This window comes from Lepidochelys kempii, chromosome 6 (genome assembly GCF_965140265.1).
Source record: "Lepidochelys kempii isolate rLepKem1 chromosome 6, rLepKem1.hap2, whole genome shotgun sequence".
Lineage (NCBI taxonomy): Eukaryota > Metazoa > Chordata > Testudines > Cheloniidae > Lepidochelys > Lepidochelys kempii.
The window spans coordinates 72,377,779-72,392,002 of record NC_133261.1 but is presented as its reverse complement, the minus strand read 5'-3'; the positions used below and the strand labels follow the sequence as shown (position 1 = coordinate 72,392,002).

The window sequence follows — 14,224 nt, the reverse complement described above, 5'->3', positions numbered from 1 at the left end:
GGAATTCAGCAAATGCAGAATTGTAGTTGTATGCTCGGTACACTGAATATCTTTAGAAAATTCAGCACTTGTTTAATGCTATGAAAAAATGGCTTACATGTTTTTTGACCTGCGTGCTTAAAACTACTGCTTTCCTCCTATGATATTGTCATAGGTGAGATCTGTGGAGGTGCTTGAGAGCCCTTCAGTTTGAGGGACTGCTTGTTTTAGAACTTGAGTATTCTTGGGAGTTGAGGGGCTTGGCGTTAGAACTGCCCTTTGCATTGTTCCTCTCTAACTTCCTCCAGAAAACCTTGTCTGAAATAGCCCAGATTTGATGATCATCAGCATGCTACAGAGCACATCTTTTTACCAGAGCTTTTGAGGAAGTGGGATGCCTGGGGAGAGCAAGATATTTCTGATCTCTCTTGTTCTAAGGCTTTGCCTGACTATTTCTGTTATATGGTAAGGCCTGGCTGTTGGCTTTGGGTTTTTTTGTTTGGTCTTGGTGTGTAGGAATTCTAGAACTGGGGATCGGTGCCTCCTAATTTCATTTTTATGAAAAATTAAAATAAAAATGACCCAGTAAGACAGAAAAATTAACAAGCTGTTTGCGCAACTACATGAGTAAAAATATTCAGTTGCAATGTTGGGCTCAAGAGTCTGGAAATGTTACAGTTAGCTTTACAAACATCTTTCTGCAGGAAGTTTCTTCAGTTCTTCTGTTCTAAGTGGAGTGATGGTTCATTCCACCCTTTTAAAAATGGTCACACCAGGAGCTGTGGAATTCTTCTTTCTATAATTGCAAGAAAGAACATTTTGACAATTTGAAAACCACTAGTGTAGACCAATGATAAACAGCCATTCTCCCAAATTTCTAGCACGTAGTAAAGTGTTCTTCCAATAAATATAAATGAGTAGGAAGAATGTGTTTGGCTATAGTTCTCCTGCTGAGACATTTATAGAAAACAAGGATTGAAACAAAACTGTGGTGTTAAGTCTTTAAAGAAGGAGATGATGCTGTGAAGCTTCATTCCAATGACTTTCTAATATATTTAGTACATCTTTGAGATCTACAGATGAAAAATGCTATATCAGAGCTAGGTGGTATTATTAACAAGTACATTATTTTATTTGATGACTGTTGGCTTTTAATCACTTATGCATTCTGATTTTCTGGCACACTGCTGATTTGTTCTAAATGTAGTGTACATCTTGGGGATGTGAAAAATTCAGTTCCTCGTCATTGACTGTCTTGTCGCTTTGCGCAAGTATTTATATTCAGTTTTTTGACTCTGAATAAATACAAATAAAAAAAACCTGTCCATACATATTCTGAAGTTTAATTTAGGATTTGATTGCATCACGATTCAGTCGTCAGACCTCCATATTCACTGTGCACAAAATATGAAAATAAATGGGTTTGTAAATTGCAGGAAAAATAAAGCAAAGTGTTCAGTTTTCACCCACACTGAATTTTAAGATGAAGTACATATTTCTGCTCCATCATGTGCTATTCATGCACCTTGATCATGGCAGTAGACTTTTTCCATAAGTGCAGGCTCTGACATAAAATATCTTGTACGCAAGAGAGGGGAGTTGTCTTAGCAAGAAGGTAACCGTGGAAAATCTTCTTCATCTCTCCTCTTCTTTCATTATGGCTAAATTCTGCTGTGTTTGGTGCTCTTGGCATGGTGGGGTTTGCAAGAAGGGAGGGACAGGGCCATGACTGTTCTCCTTCAGTCAATTATCCAGTTGCTTATGTACTCCATCCCCAGATTTGTAAACTAGTCCAGTGTTTCTGCTGAGAGTCAGCAGTACGCTATTAGAAAAGGAGTACTTGTGGCACCTTAGAGACTAACAAATTTATTTGAGCATAAGCTAAGGTGCCAGAAGTACTCCTTTTCTTTTTGCGAATACAGACTAACACGGCTGCTACTCTGAAACCTGTCAGTACGCTATTGTCACCTCTCTATTCTTGCGGATCCTCTGGGGCTTCCTCTGCTTTGGTGAGAAGTGTGCTTCTAAGTAAATGATCGGTAGCAGACATAATTATAACTATTCAGCAACTCATTGGCCTCTTAAGTGAAATGCAGCAGCACCTCTGCTATATCATATCTTGTGAGGTGGAAATGTGGGGAAGGAAGCTAGCTATCTGTCATGTTCTACTTCATTCCCTCTCTGCTTTTTTCCCTGCTGAACAGCCATGTGGAAGCAGGGCAGAGTTTAATGTTAAAAGAAAAAAATACATAAAGAAATTGCATGGTTGTTGCAGGTCTTTAACATCTGTGACACTAAGTGGAACACTTAGAGGGATGCTGAGAGCATGGAATACACCGATAAACACCTTGCTAGTCATCTGTCAAATCTCACTATCCCAAGATCTCACAAGATCATTGGTCGTTAGTATTCATAATAGCTGCTAGTAGGTTTTGAGACAAATATACTTTAGCTGTTTGATCAGTCTATAGTACTTGTATACATTTCAAAAACTCTGGAAGTGATGGAGCCTCCCCCATAAACTGATGAGCAAAGGATATTTAAACATAGGAAGAGAATGTACTGCACAGCACTAAGTAACTGTTGATTGTGGAGAACTGTATGGAGAGGATGAAAGAGGGAACATAGAAATCAAGAGCTGGAAAAATAAGAAGTTGTTGACAGATCAGAGGATAAAGTCTATAACTGAGTATCAAGAGAGATAATTCAGAAATCTGTGGTGTCCATGCATTCTAGGAATGGCAGGCTAACTGGATGAAAAAGGGTACTTGCTGAAGGAGAACAAAGTCAAATTTGATTTATGTGACCACTGATTGCAGGCAGGGAGGATGGGAGTTGATATGTGCCAAAAGGAATAACAGGTGCAGTCTGAGGTATGTATGAGACTACGTTCAGGTCTGACACGGTCTCCTAATAATACTTAATTAGTAGGGCTGTCAAGCGATTAAAAAAATTAATTGTGATTAATCGCGCGATTAAACAATAATGGAATACAATTTAAATATTTTTGGATGTTTTCTATGTTTTCAAATATATTGATTTCAATTACAACACAGAACACAAAGTATATAGTGCTCACTTTTTATATTTTTTATTACAAATATTTGCACTGTAAACAATAGAAATACTATTTTTCAATTCACGTCATACAAGTACTATAGTGCAATCTCTTTATCATCAAAGTTGATCTTACAAATATAGAATTATATACAAAAAATAACTGCATTGAAAAACAAAACAGTGTAAAACTTCACAGCCTACAAGTCCACTCAGTCCTACTTCAGCCAATCGCTCGAACAAACAAACTTGGTTACAATTTGCAGGAGATAATGCTGCCCGCTTCTTGTTTACAATGTCACTTGAAAGTGAGAACAGGTGTTTGCATGGCACTGTTGTAGCCGGTATCGCAAGATATTTATGTGCCAGAATTGCTAAAGATTCATATGTCCCTTCATCTTCAACCACCATTCCATAGGACATGCGTCCATTCTGATGATGGGTTCTGCTCAATAACGATCCAAAGCAGAGTGGACCGACGCATGTTCATTTTCATCATCTGAGTCAGATGCCACCAGCAGAAGGTTGATTTCCCTTTTTGTTGGTCTAGTTCTGTAATTTCTGTATCTGAATGTTGCTCTTTTAAGACTTCTGAAAGCATGCTCCACACCTCGTCCCTCTCCGATTTTGGAAGGTACTTCTGATTCTTAAACCTTGTGTCGAGTGCTGTAGCTATTTTTAGAAATCTCACATTGATATCATCTTTGCGTTTTGTCAAATCTGCTGCGAAAGTGTTCTTAAAACAAACTTGTGCTGGGTCATCATCCGAGACTGCTATAATATGAAATATATGGCAGAATGCGGGTAAAACAGAGCTGAAGATATACAGTCCTCCCACAAGGAGTTCAGTCACAAATTTAATTAACACAATATTTTTTAACGGGCAACATCAGCATGGAAGCATATCCTCTGGAATGGTGGCCAAAGCATGAAGGGGCATATGAATGTTGGGCATATCTGGCACGTAAATAAATACCTTGCAATGCTGGCTACAGAAACACCATGTGAACGCCTATTCTCACTTTCAGATGACATTGTAAATAAGAAGCAGACAGCAGCATCTCCTGTAAATGTAAAAACCTTGTTTGTCTTAGCGATTGGCTGAACAAGAAGTAGGACTGAGTGGACTTGTAGGCTCTAAAGTTTTACATTGTTTTGTTTTTGAGAGCAGTTTTGTAACACAAACATAGGTTTTTTTTTCCTAAGTTGCACTTTCATGATAAAGAGATTGCGCTACAGTACATGTATAAGGTGAATTGAAAAACACTATTTTTTTTTTTCATTTTTACAGTGCAGGTATTTGTAATAAAATAATATAAGGTGAGCCCTGTATACTTTTGTATTCTGTGTTGTAATGGAAATCAATATATTTGAAAATATTTAATAAATTTCAATTGGTATTCTATGGTTTAACAGTGCAATTGATCACAATTAATTTTTGAGTTAATTGCATGTGTTACCTGTGATTGACAGCCCTATTAATTAGGCAGTAGTTTTGTATCCCCTCTCTTTTTAAAATAGCCTGGGGGAATGGTCTTGAGTGCAAGATCTCATTCATGCAAAAGGATATCTGTTGTTATACCACAAGGAGTTTCTGTTTAATGGACTGGTTGCTTAAATAACGTCAGTGGACCCTGACTGGGGTGGTCATGGGGATGAGGTTAATGTAATGGCATGGTGTCAAGATACAAAAATTTTAAAACTCTTACCCCTTTCGGAGATAAAGGAACCTTCTTTCATATCAAGTGGGAATTCTCAAAAGCAAAAGACTACTGGCAGTTAATGATGGACCAGAGCACATGAACACAGTATATGTTTACTGAATGATCGTTGACCCTTCTTGTTGGTTGGTCAGCTGTGACTGGGTGATGAGTGGTTAGGGATGATGAAGAAACCTAATATAAAAATATACTGTATAATAGAAGGTAAAAGGAATTTGTGCAACTACAAGGACACAATGTTAATCTTTTTGCACCATGTCCTAGGTGCCCTCCATACACATTTACAGACTTTAAGGTCAGAAGGGACCATCATGATCCTCTAGTCTGACCTCCTGCATATTGCAGGCCACAGAACCTCATCGACCCACCCCCTTACAAGAAGGTACAGTCCTGCCCCAGGAAGCTTATAATTTAAGCATATTAACAAGCAGAGAAGGATGTTAAGAGAATGCTGAAGTTGAGCCTTTTAAGTATAGAAGTCAAACTAAATTTATAGTTCCTGTTGCAGCGGTTACTGTGTCTCTTATGTATGTGGAAATATTTTGTATTACTGCATATGGTGTTTCATGCATTAATCTTGGGGCAAGAAAAGCTGCAATTACTTGCACATCTGATACTTGTCTGTTCTGTGTATTCCTGGTGGGGTTGAGGGTGAGGACTTTTTTGCAGGATTCTGATTCTCTACCTCTTTCCCTTAGTGGAATCTAAAATATGCTTCTTGAATAAACTTGATCTGGAAACAAATCAATCGCTTTTGCCTGTTTAATAGTGGGAGACTAAAGCTAAAACACTGAATAGGCAATGTCCAGCTATATCGGTAAACTTGTTTTTCTGAGTAAAAGCCCTCACGGCTCAGATTTGCTGTTAAATATTACAAAACTATGATTTTAGAGTTTGGGGACCTTCCTGTGACTTAAAACTGTTTTGTCCTATCAATATGAGCCATCTGTTAAGCAGCTGGTAAAAATCTGGGTGATTTTCATGTGACTGATTGTTAAGTCTGATGGGATGAATGCACGGCTTGCCATTTGCCTCAGTTTTCTTGTAGCACTGATTTGTCTTCCAGCTGTCTGTATATTGGGATGCGTCTCAAAACTGTATTTCTTATACTGTGGTGTGGTACTGATTATTTTAGAGGATAGTGAGTGGGGTCTTCCAGTGTCTTGTCTCATGTTTCTGTCCTTTCCTTTTACTTTTCAGTGGACTGTTGGAGGTTCTAAAAACAAAAAGAAGGGAAAAGCTGGCAAAGTAGAGAAGAAGGGAGCTATGAAGAAACAGATGAACAAAGCTGCCTCCTCAGGCAGCTCAGACAAAGACAGCTCAGCTGAGAGTTCAGCACCTGAAGAGGGTAAGAAAACACTCCTTGTGCACTAGGTGCCAGTGCTACTCAGAATGAAGCTACTTCATTTTATGTGCTATTCAGTATGTCAGTGATACCCCAAATCATCTTCAGAATACTTGTGTTACCCTCCAGTAATCTGGATGATCTTGTCAAATAATTTTTAGACTTGCGGTGACTCGGAGCTGACCTCAAACTGCATGTAGTTGACTAAAGTATTGCTGAAAGCACCTATTAAAAATACTAAATAGTACTTTAACAGAAAAATGTTAAACCTATCTCAATCTGTGTTAGAAATTAAAGATGGGAAGGGTAGAGTTTTTAGGCCCTCTAGTTTGTTCCTCCCCTTTAGGGCCCATGATCTTTTATTCCCATGGATGTTCCTCCTCATTTCCTGCCCACACTCCCATAAACTTTTCCTTTGGCTGTTATTGCAGGTACTGTGCTGTATGGGGAATACTTAATTATGTATTCCTATAAGACTGCTCATTATCCTATACACTGTATCAAAATTCTATACTATGTGTTGCTGAAATTGTAGAAGAAAAATCAAGTGTAACTTTGTTTATAGTAAAAATGTCAGGCAGGTACCTGGGAATGGAAAAGATCTAGGAAGATGTTAGACCCATTGTTTATCTATTCCATTATTCTGTCTTGAACAATGGCTGGTAACAGATATTTCAGAGGAAGGTGCTGTAATCCATGTTAATGCAAAGAAAAGCTTTCAATGACAGTTCTTGTTGCATCCAGGCACATCTTTTGTATCCAGACACATCCCACATCTCTAATTAAAATAAATTAAGGGAAAACTCGCCCGTATTCTACGCCACTTTCATAATGCCAACCGTGGTGGTGATAACATTCTGACAAGTTTAAGGGTTGTTACTTCCATTTCCAACAAATACTGAAAAACAATATGTTCCCCAGCTTTATCAAACTCACTCTAACTGAAAAACTTAACAGTGACCACAGCAATGTTAAGGCAGAATAATTTCCTAAGTGAATGAAACTGTGTGACAGTTAGATATGCCAATCTGTTGAAATAAAAGCATATGAGTTTATTTAAGGATTTGTGCTAGATTGCAAGTTTGAAGTTGTGGGATGTAGGGGCCTATGAAATCTCCATTAATGAGAACTCAGACGGAATCCTGGAATCAAAATAATACAGAATCCAGGCTCTCCCCGGCATTAGGACCGCAGTGGCAGACGGGCAGTGCAGGCTACACAGCTGAGCTATCTGCAGCCCCGGAGGTAAGAGACCAGTGGATGCTGGGACAGGGGTGCAGGGGCTAGGGTGTGGGGAGGGACATGCAGGGCGCTAGGGCCACCCGTGAGTGCAAGGGCTAGGGAAGAAGGGCCAGCATCTGGGATTTAAATAAAGCTTTTGAGAACTCAGTTCCTTGCTGTGTTAGTTTCACAGGAGTTGCAGCTCTCAGGCAAACTCCAGCCATGCAACAAAACATTGATCAGTACAGCAAGCTACCACCTCTCACCCACCCCTCACCAGAACTGTATAAACAATGGCTGGTATTTCTGTGCAGCACTCAGAATGAACCTGTCCCAGATGCACTGTGCCTTTGCACTTACTGGAAGGTTATGAAGGGAAGAGCGCCTAAAATAGCAGAGATTGTCCTACCCTTATGTCTTTTTCTCTGTCAGCTCTGTAGACACAGAAAGAAGCTTTAGTAAATATAAAAATCTACTTACAGCCAAGAGGGAATCACTTTCTGAAGAAAACATTACGAGGCTAACCATGTTGTATCATAGTGGAGATGTCTGCCAGAGATGGCAAAAATGACATTTAAGTTTGTCAATTTGTAATGCGACTCGGCAATAAACTGATATGATAGTTCAAAATTATTTAATCGCATTCAAAATGAATTTAAGTATTCCTTCAGAATATAGGAAGTTTGAAAGTACTGAGTTTAATTTAAAATGGCAACTGCTCCAAGGATGAAATATTTATGCTTTGTGCATTTTTAAAATTTTTTAATTATTCAAATATGAATTCAGTTGAATTGACACTGTAAGAGCTCTTACTTCTGTGGGCTTGTGTTACTGTTCAGCAGTGTCAGTTTGGTCACATTACTGAGCACAACTTTAAAAAGTGATTTAAAATATGTTGCTGTATATCTGCAGGATGTTTTGTTCAAATGGTAGGACTGTTTTTGTAAAATCAATTTTTCCCATTGCAGTCCAAATCTGAACATTTTTATGCATTTACGGTAAGGTGACTTAATTGTCAATGTATCAAACAATTTTGATTTAAAAAACCCCATAAAGATGGATTTTTTTTAAATGGGGGGGAAAAAACAATCAGAAAATAATAAATCTGAAAATCCACAATAATGAAATGGGTTTCATAGGGCCCTAGGACTGTATTGCTTTTTAGTATCTGTTGGGAATGGGGTCAGGAATCCAAGATTCTATCCGTGACTCTGCGAGGGCAATATGGTGTATTGGTTAAAATAACAATGTGGAACAATTAATCTGTGGTGCAGTATGGCTGGGTAATATTTGGGTGGTCATATCAGAGGCCTGGGCTCTGTTCTCAGCAGTGCCTGAAGCTAATTTGTTTGTAAAGTGTTGGTGGGGAGGTATTGGCAGTTTTAATTGCCTTCTTGGGTTGCCTAGCAATAAGGGTGGTGAAGGGTATGGAACTATAAACTACCATTAGTTGAGTTGAGAGATGAACTTAAGGTCCCCTCAAGGAACTATCCATTTGGGTAGTCTGTCTCAGCTCTAGCCTGTGTTGTAGCTTAGCAATGTTGTCCCCTGAAGTCCTATGCAGACAACATTCTGTTGTTTCAACAACTATGGGAATGGTGATGTCAACCGTGCTTAAGCTGTCAGCTTCATGTTGGTGTATTAAAACTAACTTGTTGGAAACTTAATGCCACTTAAAAGTAGGTTCTGTGTCCTACTTAGCAGATGTAAAGTAATATATGGGGCAAAAATCAGATCACAGGACTTTAACGTTCTTGTCAAAAGCGATTGAAAAATTCAAAACTGATAGTCACTTTTGACATCTTATTATTCAGGGTGTGTCAACCTGATCTACATCAAAACAATGAAAAATTCACATACTCTGTCACTCAATATTTTTGTTACTTCTACGTTTCAGGAAAAATACATTTTTAACAGTCCTGTCAAAATGAAAACTTCATTGCATCTTTAAGTGGACATTATGGTGGAACAGCAGTGACACCATAATCTCTTGGAAATTCTGTAAAATCCTTGGACTCCATGATACTTTGAAGATTGTTTTCACACAAAATGCACTACTGAGTATTCCATTTTGAGTTTTTAAATGTATTGTCTTTCAATTTAATTGGCTTTATTCTGATTCCTTATTCCATACTATTGTTACTAGCATAGTGGAGAACTAATACAGATGCCATATTCCACATCCCTTCTTGGTAGGGCCAAGCTGGAGTACTTAGTTTTACTGCAGCATAACATAACTGTCCCATGGTTTCATTTCAGGTGAAGTGTCTGATTCTGAGAGCAACAGCTCCTCCTCCAGCTCAGATTCAGATTCATCATCTGAAGATGAGGAGTTCCATGATGGCTATGGGGAGGACCTGATGGGAGATGAAGAGGACAGAGCTCGGCTGGAACAGATGACCGAGAAGGAGAGGGAACAGGAGCTGTTTAACCGGATAGAGAAGAGGGAAGTGCTGAAGAGAAGGTAAGTTTATGAATTAAGAACATAAGAATGGCCATAATGGGTCAGACCACTTGTCCATCTAACCCAATATCGCATCTTCTGACAGTGGCCTGTGCCAGATGCTTCAAAGGGAATGAACAGAACAGGGCAGCTATCAAATGATACATCCCCTGTCATTCATTCGCAGCTTCTGGCAGTTGGAGGTTTAGAGACCCCGAGAGCATAGGGTTGTGTCCTGGCCCTTTTGGCTAATAGCCATTGATGGACTTATCCTCCATGAACTTCTTTAGTTCTTTTTTAAACCCATGTATACTTTTTCCCTTCAGAACATCGTCTGACAATGAGTTCTACAGGTTGACTGTTTGTTGTGTGAAGAAGTGTTTGCTTTGGTTTGTTTTAAACCTGCTGCCTTTTAATTTCATTGGGTGACCCCTGGTTCTAGTATTATGTGAAGGGGTAAATAACACTTCCCTATTCACTTGTTCTACACCATTCATGCTTTTATAGACCTCTGTTATATCCCTGCTTAGTTGTCTCTTTGCTAAGATGAACAGACCCAGTCTTTTTAATCTCTCTTCGTATGGAAGCTGTTCCATACCCTTAATCATCTTTGTTGCCCTCCTCTGTGTCTTTTCCAATTCTAATATCCTTTTTTTTTTTTGGGATGGGGCTACCAGAACTGCATGTAGTAGTCAAGGCTTGGGCGTACCATACATTTATCTAGTGGCCTTATATTTTCTATCTTTTCTATCCATTTCCTAATGGTTCCTAACATTGTTAGCTTTTTTGACTACTACTGCTACTCAGCAGATGTTTTTCAGAGAACTATCTGTGATGACTCCAGTATCTCTTTCTTGAGTGGTAACAGCTAATTTAGACCTCATAATTTCTTATGTATAGTTGGGATTATGTTTTACAACATGCACTATTTTCCTTTTATCAGCATTGAATTTCATCTGCCATTTTGTTGCCCAGTCATCCAGTTCTGTGAGATCCCTTTGTAACTCTTAGTTAAATCCAAAGCTGACTGCAATCTCGAGTAATTTTGTATCATCTTCAAACTTTGCCACCTTTTTCCAGATCATTTATTATGAATATGTTGAACAGCACTGGTCCCAGTACAGATCCTTGAGGGACCCTGCTATTTACCTCTCTCCACTGTGAAAACTGAGCATGCATTCCTACCCTTTGTTTCCTGTCTTCTAACCAGCTACTGACTCATGAGAAGACCATGTGACATTACTCAGGGTACAATCTGGACTGCTGAACAGCTGTGTCCTCTCAATTCTCCAACCTTAGGTGCATTTTACGCTGCTTTGCTGTGAGAGCAACCACTCTTGGCCTGCTCACACACGGCCTCTAGCATGTAAATTACTGCCAGCTGAGTTATGAGAGTGCTCTAGCCATTCACTCCTGAATTATAGTGCATAGTGACACCAGCAAATTTCCAGTCCCAGGTTTGTCCCCAGAATGTACGTCTTATACTACCCAGTTCTTTCCTTCTGGACAATACAAGCTTATAGATAACATCATTTTCTATTAATAAAATGACAGACTATCTCAAATAAAGTTGCCCAAACACTTTAATCCAAATGTACACTGGTTTAGATACAACGATAAAACAAGTTTATTAACTACAGAAAGATGGATTTTAAGTGATTGCATGTAATGAGGTATAAAAGTCAGAAATGGTTACAAAGAAATAAAAGGTAAAATGCAAATTAATACTTAAAAGCTAAGTGAATTTAAAGCAAAAAGGTTTCTCTCACCACATGCTTATGGCAGCCTGGCTGGATTCTTTTCAGCCAGGAGTCCCCCCCAGTTCAGTGATGCTTTCTTTGTCTTTCAAGTGTTTGTTGATGCCGTGAGTTAGAGATGAGGGGAGAAAAATAATCTGGAGAGTGTTCCCCTTTCTTATAGCATTCCCCTTCTTTGAGAATCATCTCCAACTGGGATTCAGGCGACAGCAAGTCTGTTTGCATGGGAACTTCCAGCTGTTCCACTGTCAGGATATAAATTTCTTGCTCACACCCCTTTTTCCTGCTAAAGAATGGCCACTTAACCAGGTGATGGTTCATTTGATTTTTGTTTATACCTAGCTGAGGCATCAGTTTGGTTTTTGTCTTCAAGGAACTGTTTGTGCCTGCTTTTCTAAACTTGGAATATGTTTCACTAACGTTATACAGTAGACTCTTATAATTTTACATACAGTGTTGCCACACACATTTTACCAGGACAATAATGATGAGCACATCCTGAGTTTTCAAATGATACCTCACAAGGCATAATTTGTACAAAATTTCTCAGTCTTGTAAAAAGGGTGAATCTAAACGTACAGACTGTCACAGGCCTTCCCTCTTATTCCATGATCCCTTACTTTGTTTAAGAGCCTTTGGTGTGGGACTTAGTCAAAACCTTTCTGAAAGTCCAAGTACACTATATCAACTGGATCGTTTTCCACATGCTTGTTGACACCATCAAATAATTCTAATAGATTGATGAGGTATGATTTTCCCTTTACAAATGCTGTGTGTTGACTCTTCCCCAACATATCACATTCATCTCTGTGTCTGATAATTCTGTTGTTCACTATAGTTTCAGTTAATTTGCCTTGTGTGTAAATTATTGCAACATTGGTTTTGTTTTGTTTTTTCCTGGTGTGGGCAAATGCAATCTTTCCCTGTTCATAGTGCTGCAAAGATCCTTCTCTTAGTCCATTGCTTTGACCATGTCACAGCCTCTTCGTATTCCTCATCTGGCTCCTCATTCTCTATCACATCAGACATAAAATGCATGTTTTCACCTTTGTGGTCCCTCATGATCAGTCCCCAACCTACTTCTCTCATTTGCTATGGAGAGATGAAGTCCTGCCTCCTACTGGCCTGTGACGATCTTTCAAACAGGCACTTTCGTGTGTAATCCCATGCTGTCCCTGTAGTTGGGAGGAGCTCCCTGTAAACATTCACAAAGCCACTTTGTTGTTCTCCTTTGAATACCTCCTTGAAATTCTCCTTTGCCATGGTGCCTACAATATATTGACAGTGTGTACGCTGTTAGTGTGCTGAGACCACTGTTGATCATTCTGTCCAAGATTCTCTCATTGTTTCCTTGTCTTCCCCAGTCTATTCACCTGTCTCATATTTAGCTTATAAGTTTTTTGGGACAGGATCTGTCTGTTTTGTTTGTACAGTACCTAGCACAATTGAGTCCTGGCCCATGACTGGGACTCCTAGGTGCTACAGTAATACAAATAACTAATAATCTGTACAGAAACTGGTGTGTTACAATATTGATATTAAATTGAAAGAACAATTGACGCACCATCAAGGTTACACAGGTAAAATCACAAATCCTACAGCAACATTAACTCATTGTTGCGCATCCTGTGTGTTGTGTGGTGTGTAAAATGTATACAGAAACAAGAATAGAAACTACAGCTGGAAGTATTGCTGGAAGTCTTAAATCTTACTGGGTTTGTGATTTGCAGTGTGTTACTTTGAGATTGCATTAGCATAGCTTTTATATTTAATTTATTTTTAAACCAAAAAAATGAAGGAGGGAAGGAAAAAATAGTACAGAAATTTCACTGTCAGACCTAACAGGCACCAGTTGGTAAAGACTGACTGCTGCTCACGTCATGTGGAAGTGTAAAGCAAAGGTATGAGGGGACTAAGGTTTGATGAGTTTACATGCTCACATAGAAATCCAACCCCTAAATTTTAGGTTTGTTAAAAACATCACAGTGCTGGGATCACATCACAATAGGGAGGTAGAATCAGTCTAGATATTGGGAGAGAGTTGCTCCAGAGGAAGCCAAGGCTCAGGGTAGCTGAGAAAATACCTGATCCCTTTGAGTCTAATTCCATAAAAGCAGCTGTGCAATATTCCTAATAGCGATTCCCCCCCTTTCTTCGAGAATCTACCAGAGGAAGGAGGAGGACTGACTGAGGCTTCCAGATTTCGCTACTGCTGGAAACTGACAACTAGACCAGATGTAATTAGTATGTCCTGTTCTGTCAGTTCCTATGTTAATTAATTAACAAGGCTATAGACTACATTAATCTATTACTTTGTGCTGTGTGAACTGGTGGCCATCCATGTCCTCCAATGCCACCAAAAACAAATAGATGGTGAGTGTGTGAGGAATGGAATTTCTATTTTTCCACTCCCTCTACAGAAGATAAAACTTAGACACATCTTAATGTTGTAACTCTCAGATGTTCAAGTATCTGTAAAAGCTTGTTTCCTCATTGCTTGTTTCCTCATTGTTTCCTCATTGCTGGATATAATAGGGTGGTCTCTGCCTACTACTATTAAAGCTCCTGCTGCTTCTCAGGGACTTGTTGCCAGCTAATCTGTACAAAAGAGAATCCATTTCTCTGTTGCCTTTCCCCATTACTGTTTTCTAAAATACCATTATATGGTCTGAGAGGTTAAACAAGGAGTATACTTTGCCTA

General features: G+C 39.0%; 1 protein-coding gene across 2 annotated transcripts in view; it reads left to right on the top strand.

Annotated features, from left to right (window-relative positions):
• Nucleotides 1-14,224, top strand: part of RTF1 (RTF1 homolog, Paf1/RNA polymerase II complex component) — a 54,453-nt gene that overhangs the window by 4,398 nt on the left and 35,831 nt on the right. For both annotated transcript variants that reach the window (XM_073348711.1, XM_073348712.1), the window contains 2 exons: nucleotides 5,958-6,105; nucleotides 9,583-9,787. In XM_073348711.1, coding sequence (XP_073204812.1) covers nucleotides 5,958-6,105; nucleotides 9,583-9,787 — 353 coding nt within the window. The remainder of the gene's footprint in view (nucleotides 1-5,957; nucleotides 6,106-9,582; nucleotides 9,788-14,224) is intronic.